Source organism: Magnolia sinica, chromosome 14, assembly GCF_029962835.1.
Source record: "Magnolia sinica isolate HGM2019 chromosome 14, MsV1, whole genome shotgun sequence".
Classification (NCBI taxonomy): Eukaryota; Viridiplantae; Streptophyta; class Magnoliopsida; order Magnoliales; family Magnoliaceae; genus Magnolia; species Magnolia sinica.
The window spans coordinates 33286461-33307500 of NC_080586.1; the positions used below are offsets into that span (position 1 = coordinate 33286461).

Below are 21040 nucleotides of genomic sequence, written 5' to 3' on the forward strand. Positions count from 1 at the left end.
ACATTGTGTTGTATCCTATTTGGAAGCCATTGCCGCTCACATATATGCCAAGTTTTGGTGTATCTTCTTCCTCGAACAGACTTAACAACCACAGCTCCACCAACTCCTCTAGCGTACTCTTTCGCCGCATCTCACCATTAACGACTATAGAACCTTATCAGATTCAATTGATCTTGCCCATCACCAATAGCATCACCATTGTTTTTTGGATCAATCACCGTCTGCACATTCTCAACAACACATTGCCTTTTTTTTTTTTTTTCGATAACATTAGATTTGCAATGACTCTTGTCATCTGTGCCCACAATCTATCATCATTGTTGATAGACCCTGAAACCTTCTCCATCAGATCTGAAATCTTTTCCATTTCCACCAAAATCCTCTCTTGAATCCTATCCAAACTCGAAAACCTTTGCCTTGAACACAGTTCAAAACGCTCGCAGCCCTATCTCAACCTAATACTCACATGAGTTCACCTTTGAAAGCTCCGCCCCCATCTCTTCTTGACTCTGAAGTTTTAACTCATCTTGTTTCCGACATGCTTGAATCCATCATCCGACTGAATTGCATCTGCTACCCACCATCTCCGAAGCTAGAAATCACCAGCACCATCCCTTCTATTCCATTGCCAACATATTAACACCCGATTGCTACTGTAAACTAAATCACCATTCTCTTCCTCTGCTGGCCATACAGTGCTGATCTTCGGCGACTACCGTAACCATCTCCGCCCAGATCTATTCTCTCAGATGTCTGCCGTACTATAAACCCTCTCAACTAAGGATTTGCAAAAGCCCCTCTTCTTCCTTCAAGAAAGCGGGTCATGTGATGTTTCCACATGCTACTCCTTTGGTATACAATTTTAGTGCTCCACAAGAGCACCTACATTGGTGTGCGCTCATTCGCTAACAACCCAAGTTTGCTCCCAAGAGCCTCATCCTACTACAATTCATTCACACAGGCTTGGACATCGAATTAGCTCATACCTAACCCTCTCGTAATCATCTCCCCATAATTCTTTGTGCTAGGCCTTTCTAACTGAACCTGTTATTGTCTTGGCATTATGCTTGGACCTTGTTTTTGTTGTGTGGGGGCTTTTCTATTTGAGCCTATTCTTCGACATGTTTTAATTGGAACCAATGTCATCAATAGGAAGTTCTGGAGTCACGGAAGAGCAATGGTTGGCATTCAACCCCTGGAAGTGCCATTAGACCATTTGCCGGTCATCAAAAGTGTCAATGACTCAATGGTTCAGATGCCAAAAGTCATCGAACTTGTAGTCATGCTACTTGTTGTTGCTTAGATTTATCACCATGGATGTTTTCGTTTTTGAATAAATGTTCTTAGTGCCTTGCAAACTCAAGCTACTCCTTAGAGAACCTTGACTTTGAGGGGTAGATTAGCATAATCTGGATAATATCTTGTAGATAGGCTAGAATATCTTTTAGATATACATACAGCTATGTATACAACTCTACATAGGTATCTCTATTGTGTATTAATATAACTCCATCTCAGTGAATAAAATATACTATAGTTTCCACAATGTAGTCTATCGTGATTAACAATTGATAAAGTGGGAGAAGGTAGGAAAAGCTTGTGCTAAGGGGGCATCCAACCCCACCGTGTCATAATCTTATCTCATCACCATGCCTGATGTAGAGTCATACTCTTGTGAATACACTTCCCACCGATTTGAAAATTCATGCTACCTTCAATTGGACTTCCTTCTACTCTAATGTTGTCTTTCCACAGATATGATCCCACGTTCCTGTGAAGATTACCTTTGAATCGTCTCTCATTTGATTCGCCATATTTTCTATGGATAGCCTTGCTCACTGAAGCCTTGCACTCATCATCATATCTTCACCACTAATTCCTAAAATAGCCCAATGCTTCTCCCTATCCCTCCTCAAGTTAATTCCTCCTTCCATCTTTTGGTTTTTGTGCATCTTCCTATTTCACAAGATGAAACTTGTGATTCTCTACCCTCCCTTGCTATAGAAAATCCCTTTACAAATTTTCTATTCTCTTCGCCACCTTATATGACATTTTGGGTGTTGTTTGGATACAAGGAATCAAAGGTGTGGACATGGAAAAAATAATGATTATTTTCATCATTGTTGTTGAAAAATGGATTTCATTTTTAGATGTTTTGTTTGCTTCCTAAGTGGAAATCCTAGATTTTTTAGACAACAGTCACTTTCTATCTTGTCTTAGAACATTGTGATTGTGAATAATGCTAATGATTACTTTGCAGAATTTACTATTTTCTTTGCAATCCAAGCATAAAAGGATCATTAACTTAAGGGAAGACGTTTTCTTTTCCCCTAGATTCCATCTATCTAATTGAGCCCTTAAAAGTGTGAGATAAAATGTACAAGAAGATTGGACATGGCAGATTTGATGAGAGTTATGCTTCCCCACATGGACAAATAAGATCTTTTCCATCTGGCAGCCGCTTGCCATTCCTTTCAATTGTAGGACCTAAAAGTTTGACTACTACAGCCTTACCCCTAGTTAAAAGGCTGAGGTACTTCATTAGAAAATTCACTTTTTGTACCCCAAACAATCTACCAAGACTTGCACCTCTTCCTTAAATGTTGCCAACCTGACTATGACACTTTTTCTTTTATTCATCCAAAGGGATGTGATGCATGACACATGATTTAATGCTAGCATGCAACATGGAGATTATGAAAGAGTCCATAAAGTAATTCAATTAACAAAATATGCTAATCCATCATGTAATTAAGAGTAAACAATAGGAAATAAAATCTGATTTAGCCTAAGGGCATGTTTGATTTTTCAAATACAATGTAAATACACGGGAAATGAGTAATGATTACTCTTTACTTCTGTTTGAAAATTCATGTGTATTTCTACTTGGAAAACCGGTGCAAATGGATTGGTTTAAATTTGTGGGCCCTATTGTGATATATATGATGTATCTGTGCTGTCCATCCATTCCAGCATAACATTTTGAGGTATGATCCAAAAAATGAGGCCGATCCAACACTCAAGTGACCCACACCAAAGGAAACAGTGGCTCCAAAAAGTTTTTAAAGGTAGGTATTTGATTTCCTAAATCTTGTGGTGTGGCCCACTTGGCTTTGGATCTTCCTTATCTTTTTGGATGATGCCCTAATTTCAGTTGGGATAATGGATGGACGGTGTGGATAAGCCACATATATCACCGTCGCCCCACTTATATTTCACAGTATCATCGGTTTTTATGCCGAAAAAAGCCAGCGTTAAATCAAGCATTGGTACTGCTGCTGTAATTACTCGGGGAAATCATTATTACCCATTTCCCCTGTATTTACCATTGGTTTGGAAATTCAAACAGGCCCTAAATCACATGTCCGCATGGTAAGAAATCACATAAATCAATTAAAACTAGGCTTGATGGAAGGATACAACTTCTAATTTAGCATAGGCACGTTCTACACTCAAGGGATAGATTTGTAGGTTTTATGATTAGGGTTCGGAATGGGAAAATGTAAAATTTGAAGAATTAGGGTTCATGGGAATTGAGAATTTTGGAATTAGGGTTTTTTTAGAAATTGGGGAAAATCTAGGAAAGTTAGGGATTTTAGGTTTAGGGGTAGGGTTTTGGGAATAGAATAAAGGGGTTTTGATATAAGGATGATAGAAAACCAAAATGGGCAGGTGGGATTCACACGTGTGGCCATACGGTCACACATGTGGCATGGGGTGGATGGGTTTAGGTTGGTTAGGGTTTGGATTGTAGTTGGGTGTGTGAAAGTTGGGTTTGGGAGAAGACGAAGATCTAGGATGGGAGTAGGGGTGTACATAAAAGTTGAACCGAGTTGAGTTGGCCTTAGCTCGACTCTGCTTGGCCACTAGCTGACCCCAGCTCGAACTGGGCTCGGCTTGGTCTTCGAGCCTGATTGGCCAGCTCAGCTCAGTTCGGTCAGCAGCTTGGGCCAGTTCGAGCCGAGTTCGAGCCAAAATCGAGCCTCTGTAGCATTTTCACAAACACATGCTGTGCACTTTCAGTTTCTCACTGTTTGTAAAACAACAGCAACTGTTTACAAGTATTTTCATCAAACACCTTCTAGGCAACATCAAAATCAAGAAAAAAAATGATATTTGTTTCATATACATACCTTCCTTGCCACTAGCCGACACTTCATTGAGTCATTTCATCAAACACTTGGTGAGCAACATCAATATCAAAGTAACCGAGTCACCGAACTAGTTCGATTCGAGTTGAGTCGAGCTTGGGCAAGCTCGAACTTGGTTCGAAATTTTTTTGAGCTAAAAAAAATCAGCTCGACTCGGCTTGAACTCAGCTCGGTTCGAGTCAAGTCGAATCGAGCTTTTTCGAGTCAAGTTGAGCGAGCTAACCGAGCTAACTCGGTTTGTGTACGCCCCTAGATGGGAGAATGAAGAACCTAAAGAAAATACTTGAATGGGGAAGAAAAGAGAAAGGTGTGCGGATAGATGGATACCTCGCACTTCTGTTGATGAAGATTAGCCTCGCAACAATCTTTCTTCCAAATCGCATGGAAGTATCTTCAAATCGCATGAAGATGGAAGAAGAAAGCAAGAGTTTTTTTTCTTTTTAAATTTTTTTTTTAATCACAAAATCTAATAGGTTTGGATCTCCACCCCTTTGTACTTTTATTATTAAAAATTCGGAATTAAAAATTTAGCATGATTACAACTATGCCACTCACTTAATTGAAGTGGTCCATCGTCCAAAATAAGAAAACTAAAACATTTATTATCAATAACAACCGTTAAATAAATCCTAAAAATAACAAAAAAACATAAAGAAAGCAAGATCAGAGTCTAAGGGGCACAGATCTAAAAGATCTGATGGCCTAATGGTCTGATTGACAAGATTTAACGGTTGGATCGATACGAAATAGGAATCCTATGACAAAAATGATCTCCTAAACAGCCCACATGCATCATCCTAAGGTGGGGTCTTCCTGATACACGTCCAATGCATGTGGGGTCTTCACAATGGCTTGGCGGGCCCTATCTAGAACCCGTCTCCCATCCACAAAGAAAGTTACGCTAATGTGGGTGGTTGTATCCGTCTCTGGTATACCTGAGTAAGTCCTCCGATGTCTCTATTAATTACCCTCTGTTGAGAAGATTTTGCCTCTGGCGAAATAAAGCTGTAGTGATGCTCGAGGAGATTCGGGTCTCGTCGTTGAAGCTCTGCTTCTTTGATCCACGTACTGTCTGATTTTGGTTTGCCCTTCCACTTGACAAGGTACTCTTGGTAATCGCCATGTTGTGTGGAAACTGCTTCTTCATTTAAGATATCCTTTATCTCCTCTCTTCTCGTAGGTATGAATGGTACGGATGGTAAATGTTGAAAAGAGAGGTCAGGTAATGGCCATGGGTAATGGGACATGTCAGGGGCATCATCATCAAAGTTCATGTGAGGGTTGGGGGAATGTCCATGAAACGGTACAAGATCTTCCACATTAAATGTGTAACTGATACCCATGTTAGGTGGAAGATCTATCAAGTAAACATTCGAACCCAGTCTTTTCAAGATTTTATATGGTCCAGTGTTAGGGGCTTGTAATTTTTATTTATTTTTTATTTTTTTTATTTTTTATGGTTCTCTGTGGAAATCCTTTTGGACTTGTTTTAATCATGAATTCATCACCTATAACAAACTCTTTAAACATATGGCATGAGCCAGCAATCATTTTGTATGTTTCATTACTTGTATTAATTCTTTTTCTAATCCCCACATGCAAGTCATGCATATGTTGTGTAGATGCATGTGCAGACTCTGAAGGCCTATGGAACACAAACATGGGTATGCAATCTTTAGGGGTCCTAGGCTCATCTGCTTGTCTTTCCAAATCCACTTCCTCCCCAATCATTTGATCGTGATGAAGGTTTGGTAGAGTCAATGCGTGAATGTCTCGCACGGGTGTAAGCTCATCCGGTATGCCCTCTAGAATAACAACATTGGACTCCTCCAATACCGGACCCACCTCAGATGGTAACTCTACATTACCCTCAGGTGTAACCTTAGGTGGCATCTCCATAATAACCTTAGGTGTGACCTCACTTGCCATGTGGGCATACAACGTCAAATCAGTTTTAGTCTCTCTCAGACTCTTTGGCATTAACTATAGGAAGAGACTCAAGCTGGAGTTTCGTCACACATTCAGGACCACGTTTCTTGACGTCCTCATTTTCCGAGGTGCTTTTGGGCGGGAGAGGCTTTAAGACAATCCTTTTGCCTCCATATAGAAACAAACACGTATTTGAGCGACCGAACAGTATTGTGTCCCTGTCATACAACTAAGGCCTACTCAAAATGATGTGGCCTATATCCATAGACAAAACATCACACTACAACGTGTCCGTATAGGAATCAAATTGGATGGGAATGGGACAACGTCCGAGAAACCGGAATCGAAGATGCATCAATCCATGAGACTCGATAGGGTTGAGGGTGAGGAATGACTAGCATACTTAAGCAGTCTACGGTGCGAGCAGATACCACATTGATGCAGCTGCTACTATCAATGATCACCTTGCAATTTTTGCCACCACACTTGGCATAAGTGTGGAAAATTGAATTCCTGTGCCAATCATCACTTTCTACAATTTGGCTTAAGGTGCGACTAATAATTGCAAGTGGCACAGTCTCAACTCCTTCAATTTGATCCCCTACTTGTGATTGGACATCTTCCCTAGTGTCGGGGTTCGGCTGAAGGGAGGCTTCAAGCCGATTGATACGCTTATTGGTCATGGTCAATTGAGTCGCGGTGGTCTTATTGTGCGCTTCAATAGCTGTCGGACGATTGTTGATAGTGTTAAGGGCCTTGGCAATTTGTTTTAGATTCATAGTGGAATGTAAGCCAAAACCACGTCCTGAATGAGTAAGCATACACAAGGACACTCTAAAGGAAATCCTAGGTCTTAAGACAATGTGATGACAGTGATAGTACTAACCTAGAGATCACGCTAGACACTTTAAAGGAAACCCTAGGTCCTAAGACAATGTGATGACAATGATAGTACTAACCTAGAGATTATGGTAGACACACTAACCAAAAAAATTCAACAAGTCGCTATCCTCAAATCTTATGTTGAAAATTCAGTAGGATAGTAATCTGAGGGTGCCAAACTGAAAATTCAGCACCGGTGTGAGTCGAAAATTACAAGCTAAAAATTCAGCAATATGACAACCTGAAATTACTATGCTGAAATTTCAGCAATGGTATAAGTGGAGACACGAACTGAAAATTCATCTATAAGGTAATCCAATAAAAATTCAGCAATATGATCCTATATGCAATCCATACTCTACTAACCCTAGATGTGACTCTAACCTAGATGCAACACAAAAATCCTATGCTAAACCTATGGTCTTTGATACCAAATTTAATGCAGGACACATGATTTAATGCTAGCATGCAACATGGAGATTATGAAAGAGTCCATAAAGTAATTCAATTAACAAAATATTTTAATCCACCAAGTAATTAAGAGTAAACAATATGAAATAAAATCTGATTTAACCTAAATCATATGGCCGCATGCTAAGAAATCACATAAATCAATTAAAACTAGGCTCAATGGAAGGATAAAACTTTTAATTTAGCATAAGCACTTTCCACACTCAAGGGATAGATTTCTAGGTTTTATGATTAGGGTTCGGAAGGGAAAAATCTAAATTTTGAAGAATTAGGGTTCACGGGAATTGAGAATTTTGGAATTAGGTTTTTTTTTTAAAGAAATTGGGGAAAATCCAGGAAAGTTAGGGATTTTAGGTTTAGGGTTAGGGTTTTGGGAATGAAAGAAATGGGGTTTGATATAAGGATGATGGAAAACCAAAAGGGGCAGGTGGGATTCACACGTGTGGCGTGGGGTGGATGGGTTTAGGTCGGTTAAGGTTTGGATTATGGATATGTATAGGAAAGTTGGGTTTGGGAGAAGACAAAGATATGAGATGGGAGAATGAAGAACTTGAATAAAATACCTGGATAGTGAAGAAAAGAAAAGATGGTGTGGGGATAGATGGATATCTCGCACCTCCGTTGATGAAGATTAGCCTCGCACAGGGTGTCCCAAAACGGTTACGTATCGGCCGATATGTAACGGTAACGGTGGTACCCGTTACGCGATACGGGGTCGTATCGGCCGAGTCCCTTTTTTGTACACGTAACGGCCGTTATGGGCCCGTTATGGGCGTAACGGCCGTTACTGACCTGTAACGGCTGTTACGGGCTTTGGAAAAAAAAAAAAGAAAATAAATAAAAAACCCTTACCTTTTTCCTTTTTTTTCCTCTTCTTCTTCTTCTTCTTCTTCTTCCTCTTCTTGGCCTGCTACGGCCCTGCTGCGGCTGCGGCTGCGGCTGCGGCTGCGGCTACGGTCTCCTCCTCCTTCTTCTCTCTCTCTCTCTCCCTCTCTCTGTCTCTCTCTCTGTTCTTTCCCTCTTTCCCTCTTTTTTCTTCTCTTCTTTCCCTCTTTTTTCTTTTCGGTTTCCCTCTCCCCTTTTTTTTTGTTTTTTTTTGGCAGGCGTAAGCTGCTGTAGGTACGTGTCCCGCTGAGACAAGCGCTGACACTCCTCGAGCTCCGAGTTGTACGAACGGTTCAAAGGAGATCAAAGTTTTATAGGCTCCACAGTGATGTATTTATTATATCCACACCGTTCATCTATTTTTAAATATTATTTTAGAGCATTACCTAAAAAATGAATCGTATCCAAAGATCGTCTGGACCACACCAAAAATAGCAGCGGAGATGATGATTTTCACCGTTAAACAATTCGTAGGCCCACTGGAACATTTATTTTCCATCCAATCTGTTCATAAGGTCAAAAAGACCTGAATGAAGAGGAAAAACAAATTTCATATTGATCTAAAAGTTATGTGATCCCAAAAAAGTTTTCAATGGTAGACGTTCAATCCCCCACTGCTTTTTGCAGTGCGGTCCACTTGATAATTAGATCTGTATTATTTTTCGTGTCAAGCCTTAAGACGATCTCGTCAAATGAATGGACGGTTTAGATATAACACATTCATCATGCGTGGGGCCCAAAAAACTTTGACATGTGTGCTACACTTCACAATCCGAGTCCTGCCTAATTTGGGGCCTTAAAAAATTGTACCAAAGACATTAATTTAAAATTTACCAATTAAATTATAAACTGCAATTGCTAACTCACAATGTCAAAATCAAATTATTTGAATAGTTTTAATTGTTATTTGGTGTACTCTTATTTTTTAAAGTAGGGCCTTTTGATTTTTTTCATGATTCACTATCCAATAAATGTCCACTAATACATAAGTGGGATAATGACAATAAATTGCATGAATTTGAGGCTAATTTGGGGCATAGATTGGTCCTCCAAGTCAGCCCGAAATTGGCAACGCCATCTACCTGAATTTAATTTCATTTTTTTAAAGAACTACTGGAAGAAAGATATTAAATTGTTAAGTATATAAATTAGATATTTAGAAAATTAAATATATATATTTTGTAGTCAAATTCAGGTTACCTGGTTAAAAAATTAATCAAATAGTCCGATACAGCTTCTCACCAAAGAGTGGACCGTTACACCACATAAACATGTTCCAATTTATAAATGAATGCATATTTGGAATGCTTAGAATATTCTGGATTTAATACATATTTTTTTATATTTTTTTGGCAAATTTTTTTTTTTACGCCGTTACGGGCCGTTACGCCCCCGTATCCGTATCGGTTTTGAAGGTCACCGTTGCGCCAACCGATACCGATATGAGACACCTTGGCCTCGCACCAATCTTTCTTCCAAATCGCATGGAAGTATCTTCAAATTACATGGAGATGGAAGAAGAAAGTAAGAGTTTTTTTTTTTTTTTTCCTCTCTTAAAAAAAAAAAATTACAAAATCCAATAGGGTTAGATCTTCGCCTCCTCAGTGCTTTTATTATTAAAAATTCAGAATTAAAAATTCAGCATAATTACAACTATGCCACTCACTTGAGTGAAGTGGTCCATCGTTTAAAATAAGAAAACTAAAACATTTATTATCAATATCAAACATCAAATAAATCCTAAAAATAACAAAAAACATAAAGCAAGTAAGATCAGAGTCCAAGGGGCTCAGATCTAAAAGATCTGGTGGCCCAATGGCCTGATTGATAAGATCCAACGGTCGGATCGACACGAAATATAAATCCTATAACAAAAATGATCTCCTAAGCAGCCCACATGCATTATCCCATGGTGGGGTCTTCCTGATGCACGTCCAATGCATGTGAGGTCTTCAAAATGGCCCAACGGGCCTTATCTAAAACTTGTCTCCCATCCACAAAGAAAGTTGCACTAATGTGGGTGGTCGTCTCCATCTTTGGTACACCTGAGTAGGTCCTCTGATGTCCCCATCAGTTTGACACACACTTGAAAGCATGGAAGGCCTACTTTTAGATTTTTTTACCTACTCCTTGGATGTACCGCACATGGTAAGGCTACCTTCTTCAAACTAGAGATGGGATATGACCAATTTTGGCTCACCGATACCTAAGTCTCCAATGAGACCTTGGTTGATTGCCCTACTCGAAAGCAAACCTAGTCTCACAACAACATTAGAAAATAGGAAAGAAGACAAGTGTGTTTCCCTACCAAAGACCCCAGGAACTCAAGAAGAACCCAGATGGTGATCTTTCAATTGATATCAAGAATGTCAACAAGAAATATACCTACTTATCCATCTGATCCGCCTGGCCCCAAAAACCCCTCCTTAGAGAATACTCTAAGAAATTCCAATTAACGTGGTGACATGCCTTCTCGATGTCAATTTTGCGCATGATACATGCTTGGCCTTTTCTTTTTTGTGAGCCAATGCACTCGTTAGCCACTAGGATTTCGTCCAAGATCTATCTGTCCTTTTAGGAAGGCCCTTGACGATGTGATAAGTGGCTCATGAACCCCCTTAGCATGATGATTGGCATTTTCAAGAATTATGTACATGCTTCTGACCAGGCTGATTGGTTTGAAATCCTCTGAGCTCATTACCTCTTCAATTTTAGGAATAAGTGTAATGAAGGCATTGTTAGGCCTTTGTTTAGAATAGTCTGCTAATTAAACTTTCTCATCAAAGACGTGATGTCCCCCTCAATGATATTCCAACACACTCGAAAGAAACCCATGGAAAAATAATCTAGGCCCAGCATGTTGTCCCTATCCACTTCGCCCACATTGCAAACTTCCTCCTCAAAGGCCCTCAGCCACAGTGCTGGGTTCCTGCATCTAAAACAAGCCTAACCCTGTAGCTTTGTAAGATCTTTAAATAAAATTTCTTGCTCTTCATAACGTCCACCACAACTATCCAATCAGTGTCTTACTGAATATTCTAGAACTGTGAAGTCCTAACTTGCTTTACTTTTTAGTTTTAGACTTTTAACCGTAGCTCCTCACCAATACAATCAAAGAATCAGACTCATGCCTGCCACATTCTTCCAAAGTAGTTCCCTTTTATATTCAGTCGAAACCAATAATTACCCAGATGTCATTGACATAAAGTAGAATGGAAGATATGCAAGGGTAGCTTTATCAAAGTTGCACAGGCGATCACGAAGGAAATCTTCTGGTCTTATTCAATGTTCAGATAAGCAGATTGAATTTTTCCATACTTAGATTGCTTGATCAAGATTTTTATTTTTGCACCTTTTTCACTACCCTAAGTACTAATCATGAGAGCTTTCCTGTGCCCTTGAGAAACTCACAGTAGAACATTTATCTTCAGGTCTTCGTAGATGAACTTGTGGTGCATCAACAATTAAGGGATCATTTTATTGGAGTAGATAATGTTTTGTCTGCAAGGGAGAAGGCATTTGTAAGTCACGGTGGTCATGGTGATGTTGTGCTGGAGGTGATTTCTGCTCATTTTCTTCTGTCAGTTTCTGATGAGTGGGCTTTTGAGAAATTCCCACACACACTATTTTGGTCCCATGGAAGGGATCTCGTGATTCCTCAACTAAGTTTGACTGCAGCTATGACATTTCTTGGGAACCCAGTTGTGACTACAGCACCGCAAATATTCCAAGCGCATCTGATTTCGATGGTTTCAAGATGCATTGGCATCTGCATGGCTCCTAACCACAGGCAATTATATCCGTTACTGTTGAGTAACTACATGTCAGCATTTGAACAATCAGTCAACCTGTACAACAGGCAAATGTTGCAAAAGGGTGACCATCCTATTGGAGTCAAAAGTGGATCAGATTGGGTTATGGAGCCATGTGTATTGGGGGATGGAACCCATACAACTTTTGAGTCTTATGTTGGACCGGTTACATATGCTGAAATTAATCTTCAAATCGATAAGTTGGGTAATACATGCTGTCCATATTTTGGCAATGCACTCTCTAGAACCAAGTCTGATCTAGTGAGTGACTCTATGACATACATCAAAGAGAACCAATATGTTTTGGATGAGACGTGCAGAGATGAAATATGTTCAATTCTGAATTGCATAATAGAGAGGACTCTTTCTGAGGAAATTGAGGTGCACACACTCCATAATAATGGAGATATAAGTCAGCATGAAATATATCTTCTGGCTTCTTTACTGAAGTTAATGAGTTGTTCACTGTTGCAAATTGTATGGTTTATGAGGAACAGAGCAAGTTTGGGTTGCTTAAAAACTCTAAAAGATTTATCTCTCTGTGGGGAATATGATTTTATAATCGGCATTGTTAGTTGTTTTGGGCGATATCATGCAAATAAGCCAATTCAGAAGATCTTACATGATGTTATGGAAACATATCCTGCAAGGCATAAGGTGACCAAGTTGATGCTGATGCATTTTGCAGGCTTGCTATCATTTAGTTTTGATAGAGGACCTGAGTTCTTATGGAAGGGATGCCTTTTTATGTTGATGACATTGATGAATCTTCTTATCTTTGAAGAGGGTAACTTAGATGCATTGAAGTCATTGCTTGGTTGTATGGAGAAGCCTTCGTTTCCTGCATCTCGTGCAGCTAAAATCCCGGAGGTAACCTGTTTATTACTGATTCTGTCAGCTCGTTTGATTTTTTGTCTTTGTGAATATGTCTATCATCTGTTGTCTGTCTTTGAACTGGGAGGCTAATTATGCAGGGTCGGACTTACCGAAGGTCAAGTCAAGTAGTTGCCTTGAACTTGCAAAAGACGAAAATGCTCTACACAAGGGAGAGGTGCAAATCTTTGACATATGACATCAAAAGGTATGTTGTACAAATGTGGTTTTCCTTATGTTGGTCATTCAAGCATGAAGCCCTACAAGTTCTTGCTTCCATTTTACTATTCGTTGCTCTTAGCATGGTTCTTCATTCAGTCATGAGTCACCCGACTGTTTTTACCTTGTTTGAACTTCATCTTGAAGAATTACTGGACTTGTCCTAGGACACTCACAATTCAATGGGAGTGGAAATAATGCAAGCCCAACATGCGTGTGAGTCATCAGAATTTATCTAATCGACATTTTACACCAATATTTGATATCTTCATGCAAATATATGGTTCGTATGTCAAACAGTTGTTTTACACCTTCAAAGAGCTATATAGATGCCAGGTTATGTCCACAAGTTAAAGTCTGTGATTTGTTACTTGTGGGGCTCTTAGTTAATCCGATACACTCGACTTTGCCTCGGCTTGTTTTACTTGTAACATTGGTTCTCCAAATTAGTTGATTGGATTAACTCACTATTCATATTTGATTTATTTGTTGCAGTTTACTGAGTTGTTCATTTTCTTTCTTTCCTTGCTCTCTCTCTCTCTCTTTTATTTTTATTTTTTTATTTTTATTAAGAATTGACAAGTTCATTAATCTCACAAAAAAAAAAAGAGAGCCGAGATCCTGACGCATGTGATCCTCCCGTCACATAATCCACAAGCTTGGTGATGCAATCACCCCACATCTTGCACGTGCACGCTCCACAAGTGTATACAAGAAAAGGACAACTTTCCATTTTTAGCCCGTCACTACTTTCCTTTTCTTTCAAATCTCTATGTTAGGAAATTTGCTTTTTCTTTCTTATCTTTATATTAGGCAAGGAGTAATTTTAGATTTTTCTTATTTAGGCGCTTTCTTAATTATAATGCCTTTTTATTTAGGTAGTTTACTGTTTTTTCAGATCTTGGTTAGCTCGGAATTCTATTTTTAGATTCCATGGCTTTTATTGCAAATTGTAAGGACTGATTATAAATAATGCCAATGGCATATGGAATAAGACAAGTCGATTGATATTTTCTTTGAGTAATTCTCAATTTCTCTACGGTAGTTGTTGAAAGGGGCGAGGGAAGTGATCTCTAGTTCAAGACTAGAGGACTATTGAGCTTGCTCATAGTCTTGCATTCGTGGTCTCCAGCATTGGGCTAGAGGGTTGTTGGGTCCTTTCCCACAATCTCTTTCTTCTTTCTTTGATTTATTTGCTTCCCCTTTCGGGGTTTACATTAAATTGGTATCAGAACAAGTTCTGCTCTTGTGAAACTTAAAGAAGGTAATTTTCTCATCTCAATCCTACCCTGTCATCTTTTCCCTTCCTTAATCCTTCATCTTTAATTTTCTTTTCTTTCCCTTTTCCCATCTCAAATCTCCATACCCTACCCTACACCCAACCTTCAGAAACCGTTTCCCATTCACTACATTAAAAAAGAAAAGAAAAAGAAAAAGAAAATGAAGACCTTCTCGCATGCTTTGCGAAAGCCTGTTGTCTTATGCGCACTAGAAGATGGACGATTTACAGTCTTGGGATGGCTATGCAACCTCAAGATGAGACTATCTCAACCTTGCAACAAGTGGTCGTTTTGATCACGAAATGGTTGGATGATTTAGAGAATTGTTCCATGGTTATAATGAATGCTTTGGAAGGGCGCGTTACCGTTCTCGAAGATGCAAACAAGGGAATCAATCTAGATTGCCAAACCTCTATATGGATGGCCTTAAACGAGAATTGGAGTCCAGGAATGTTGACTCAAGGCATCATGGCCCGAATGATGATCTCCAAGAATACGATTATGAGCCTGGCTACGTGGCTCAACCAAAGTGTTCCGTAGCGGTAACGGTGCCCACCGAATTGGTGTAGCGGCCGATACGGGGGGTGTAATGGGCATTACGCCCCTATATCGGTTGTTTTTTTTTTTCTCCAAAAAAATTCAGAAAATCCGAAAAATTGTAAATATTCCAAATATGCATTCATTTATAATTTTGAACATGTTTATGGTAGTGTAACGGTCCAGTCTTTAGTAAGAATGATATATTGGGTTGACTGATGGATTCGTGAACCTAACAACTTGAAATTGACGGCATACTTTTTAATAATTTTCTAACTATATAATATCGATATAAATTTATTATAATGAATTTAGTATCAAAACATCTCATATTTGTAGGTTTTGACTGTTATTTATAGTTTGGTGTATTACATACCTTACAACTCGCATACATTTCATTTCAATATACAAGGTCTAGGGATTTTTGTGTCATATCATGTAATTCATATACCTAACAATTTGATAGGATTTCTCTCCTAGATCTTAAGAAAAAATTAAAATTAGATTTGAGTAAATAGTGTTTTCGATTTGGAGGATCATTTGATGCCCCAAATCAGCCTCAATTCATGCAATCTATTAGCACTTATCCCACTAATGGATTAGTGGATGTTTATTGGACAGTGAAGAAGGAAAAATATGAAATGGTCCTATCTCAAGAAAGCAAATGTCTGCAAATTAATGGTGAAAATTGTTCAAACAATTTAATTTTGGCATTGCGACTTAGCAACAATGGTCCCAAAAATTTAATTAGCTAATTTTAAGTTAACATATGCCTCGTGTAAATTTTTATGGCCATATACGTGGGGCCCACTTGATGTATGCATTATATATCCATGTCATCCATTCGTTTTGCCAACTCATTTTAGGGCATGGTCCAAAAATGAGCCAGATCTAGATCTCAAGTGGACCACTAGTGGGTGAGGCGGGCCACCTTGATGTATTTGTATATCTGTGCTATCAATTTGTTCTGCCAACTCATTTTAAGGCACAGTCCAAAATTTAAATAGATCTAAATCTCAAGTGGACCACTAATGAGTAACACCTTAAATGTGGGGCCCACCTCAGTGCATATGTTGTATATCCATGCGGTCCTTCCTTTTTGCCAACTCATTTTTGGGCATGGTCCAAAAAATGAGGCAGATCCAAATCTCAAGTGGACAACACAGTAGAGATTAAATTCCCACCGTTAAAAATTTCTTGGGACCAAATTTTTTATTTATTTTTGGATGAGTTGTTATTTGTGTTCTCCCTTCATCCAGGTCAATGTGACCTTACCAACAAGTTCGATGACAAATAAACATTATAGTGGGCCCTAGGAAGTGTTTAATGGTGGGCATTGAACCCCTACTATGTGGTCCACTTGATTTTGGATCCCTTCATTTTAGGGACCATGCCCTAAAATAAACTGGAAAAACTGATGGACGACATAATTCAAGGTGGGCCCCATGCAATGAAATAGTGTAAGTGCACTAAGCTGTGTATGTTGCAGAGTACTTCAAATAAAAAAATAAAATTAAGCGCGTGGTTTGAAGCGGCCAAGCAGTCCATTCATTTTTTCTAGAGAGAGAGAGAGAGAGAGAGAGGGTTGTGTGTAACTGTCGTTAAAAAGTTGGGGGTCCTTGTTTCGGACCCGTATCGCGTAACGACTCCAGCTGTTATTGTTATGGCCGATACGTAATCGTTTTTGCACACCTTGGGACCAACCGGTGTTCGAAATATCGGTATTGCGTTATGTATCGCATCCTCGGGATATATATACGTATCGGTTATCACACTAGATATATCGTTTGTATTAGGTAATTTATTGTACTTTTGGGGAAACATTGGGAAAATGGTTGAATTTTTTAAACAAACTTCATGGATTGTTAAAAGAAGGCCTTAATATACACTTTTAAATCATAACATCTCAAAAAAGAAGTGCACATAATAGGGTTCTAAGCTATGCACCGTCTGACTGAACTAATGCAACTATATTCAAATTGAATGCAGAAAATTTAGAGTGTATGTGATGATCATTTCATAAAACACTCCTAAATTCTTCAAAATTAGTCTCAATTGATAGCTAGTTGAAGGGAAATTTCATTTTAAAATTTTTTAAATTAAAAATTAATTTTATTTTATGAAAAATGACAAGGACTTAACAGATCAGTAGATTAGCTCTCATACATGCTTGATTTCATGTTTTGAGTGCAGCATTACAAGCAATTTAGGAGAAATTAGGGAAATTTTGAATTTTTCTCAAATTTCCCTAAATCAAACCACCTACATTCAAATTTCGAAATTAGTGTATATGTGATGATCATTTCATCAAATACTCTTATTAGTCTCAATTGACAGCTAGTTGAAGGAAAATATTGACAGTGAGTTGAAGGAAAATTTTGAAAAAAACATGGAGAACATGAAGAACCAATGGATTTGTAACCATTCTACACTGATTTAACATAATTTCAACAAAAAAAAAAGGAATTAGAAATTGAAAATACTCACCGGATCGAATGGCAATAACGGCCAATATCGTAATGGTAACAGTATTGGCTGTTACAGCCACCGTTACCATTACGGAATACCATGGTCACCACTTCTCCTATTGAATTGTTGAACGACCATTCCACCTTAAATAAAGAGAGAATATTTCCACACTATTGTAGCCACCTCATAATGGAAAAATACATGATAATTGGACTCCTCTTTGTTCTTACACATGATGCACATATTTGGAAGTGCCCAATTTCTTTTCTTTAGGTTGTCTAGTGTAAGAATCTTATTTGCTGTTGCAACCCAAGCAAATGCTTTAACCCTCAGAGGAGCTGGGAGCTGGGGCTTTTCACTCCCTTGTGCATGGCGGGCTTGAATATTCTCTTGCTGCCAAAACCTTGAAGAATGGCTTTGCCGAGAAGTTACCATTAACACACCATTTCCACATTTTTCTACTCGACAATGAAAGATCAGTATGTACCACATGCAACTTCCTTAGAAGATTGATGAACATCCTTGACTTGTCAGACAGATTCCTCCACACCCGAATCTCCTACCATCTCAAAACATTCCTGTATTTTACCTTTGTCTATGGCCACCTCGAATAATTCTTGGAAGGAGACACTCAGGGTTCATCATCCTGCCACACGTCCTTCGAGAATTAAAATGTGTCACCTTTTCTGACTAGAAACCGGATTCCTCTAGGTTTGAGCATGTATCTCAATGGTAGAGAGAGCATGTTTCAACATTGAGGTCCCAGGTTCAAGCCCAGCTTACCAATCAAAGAAAAAAAAAAGAAAAGAAAAAAGAAAAGAAAGAAAAGAAAGAAACATGATTCCTCTCCAGAATGGTTTCCTCACCATTTTTGGTTGCCATCCATTCCCCATTTTACTGTTATCTTTCTACAAGGAGACCCTTGGTCTACTACCCAAACCGCAAAATCTTCCTCCGTCTGGCGAAACATACTTTGCTTCTATAACATTTTTCCACAACTCCTCGGTCTCTTCCCCAGTGTACGGAGTTGTTCATTTAGATTTTAAATGTTGTGTTTTAGTTTCTCAAACCCAAACTTTTGATGCATCTTGCAATTCAATCCATCTGAGATCCAAAATAACGAGTGAATTTGGGCAAATCACAGGTTGGGAGGTAGGGTCTCACAAGTGCATTTTGACAGTTTTGGAATTGGTCAATCTGTGAATGGTGAACTGTGTGTGGACTGAGAATCTATTCCAATAGCTCAATTTGGGCACATAGGGAATTTGGTGAATGCTCCAACATCAGACAATTATAATGTGCTCATACTCTCAAACTTGAAGTCGGTTACCTATTTGACCAGAAAACAGAATGCCATTCAAGTACTTGTCTCTAGGCGCAGTTGCCAATTCTCTGTTTCCCACACTCAAGGTTGCAATGGTCTGTGTTGAGCTACGATTTTCTTGATGTAACAAAATACTGAGTGTTACCTTCATACATGTCTCTTCCAAACCACAAAGGTCCCATTGTTTTATGACATACCATTAATATTCAACTAGGGCCTTCATAATTAATGGCAACGACATTTTCAGTCACCTGCTCTCACAGTTATTATCACTATCAATCAATTTGTTGGCTTTGACAGAGTCAGAAAAATTTTCATGCTGTCTTATTCCCTTTCCCTTAGAAGGCACCCTTCAATTGTTTTTCCCATTGTCTAAACCACGGTATCTTACTGCCAGATATTTTTCTAGTGGAGAATGAATCATCATCTTCATTATAGCCTTGTTCTAGATATTGGGGTGAGCTTTATGAACCCTGTTTAAGCAAGAGCCCAAAATCGCAATTCTTATGATTACTTGGCAAAAATTCAACAACTGGTTGCTTACCTAACATCAATTCTCCTTTACCTGGACTTGGGACCAAAGGTCTGAAAGTCGGTTCGGATGTACTGTATTGCTCACCACTAAAACTGGTTCGTATTGCCCTGTATCACCCCATATTGGGCTGTTTAGGGTCCATAGAGTTGGGATGATACAGCCACATTGCCGATGGATGAAACTGGTTTTTATTGGGTGATATATATCATTTTCGTTATCCATGCTTAGGACCAGCTGGAAAAATGGTTCAGACTTCCAGCTGGATTTTGTTAATTGTCAGAATACTAATGCATCCAGGCCATTTGTCGGGTCTTCTGTGTGCCCAGTGTGTAGGGTCCATTGAATTAAATATGAGTGTGTTTTCTGCTCCTATTTATTAACTGATTGCTTCATTTGTTGCAAATCAACAGTATAATTAAATATTTCATATGATTTAATATGGTTGCATCCTATTTTATAGAAACTAGCAGGGACTGTATGATGAAAGAGTGCACAACATATGCGACCATTGCAATTTTCCATTTAAGATTCAAGCCGTTTAAGACTTGGACACCATTCGTAACATGTTCTTGCCCAAAAAATCAAGGCTAGGCATCATGGGGAGTGTTGATTCAGACAGAGTATCATTCTAAAGTGTGTGCTTACATTGTTGGAAACCATTATTTGAATAGTCCATGGAAGTACCAAAATTCAACGTGGTTACTTTGCATGTCCTCAAAAAAGGGGAGATGATGCCATGGTATGCCAAAATGGTTATGTAACGGTACTGGTGGTAACCGTTATGCATTACCCGTTACAGAAAGAAAGGGCTGGTAACAGGGCCAAAACAGATTTTTTTTTTTCTTCAAAAAGGAAAATAAAAAATAAAAAGGCAATAATGGTCGTTATGGCCCGTATTGTGACGGCAATGGTGGTGGCTGTTACAGCCATCATTACCATTATGGAATACCTTGGATGATATAAGAGGTGTCAGAAGAACCAGAATAGGGTAGAGCTATCTCTTTACAGCACACATGAAGGGGTGATGTGCAAATTGGGTCCGTCCATATGCTGGGCCCTAGTATGGGTGGTTTGTCTCAAAGGTAGCACCTGTTAGACAGTTTCATCCATCTGATTTGTGGCCATTAAAATGACGGTGGAAAACAGAAACAGTAAACGGTCAACTATGAAGTGGGATAGTAATGGGCAGGATTGCCTCAGGGGTTTTATGATATTGAAGTGTGTGCCACTGTGCCTACTGCCTACATTGTTAGAATCCATTATTTGAAGAGTCCACTGAAGAATCAAAACTCAATGTGGTTACTTTGCACGTCCTTAAAAAGAGGGGAGACGATATAGTGGAGTTGGAATATGGTGGAACCATCTTTCTACAGCACATGTGAAAGGCTGACTTGCAAATAGAGTCTACTCATATGCTGGGCCCCAGTACGGGTGGTTTATGTCTCACTGAATTGGGAGAGAGGGAGGGTTGATATGGTTGAGACGGAATATGGTAGAGCCATCTCTATACAGCACACATGAATGGGTGATATGCAAATCGAGTCCACTCATATGCTGTTCCCTATTATGGGTGGTTTGTCTCACTGAATTGGGAGGGAGTGGTTGACTACGAGAGTTAAGCATTTTTTGCTGGGGAAGCAATGCTCATGCACTGTAAACATGCAAGATCCAAT

The 21040-nt window shown here is 39.0% G+C and overlaps 1 protein-coding gene across 1 annotated transcript in view; it reads left to right on the forward strand.

Moving 5' to 3' along the window:
* LOC131226270 (uncharacterized) overlaps positions 1–21040 on the forward strand; it is a 36318-nt gene that overhangs the window by 12915 nt on the left and 2363 nt on the right. The window contains exons 3-4 of the mRNA XM_058222064.1: positions 11750–13000; positions 13105–13211. Of these exons, the coding sequence (XP_058078047.1) occupies positions 11750–13000; positions 13105–13211 (1358 nt within the window). The remainder of the gene's footprint in view (positions 1–11749; positions 13001–13104; positions 13212–21040) is intronic.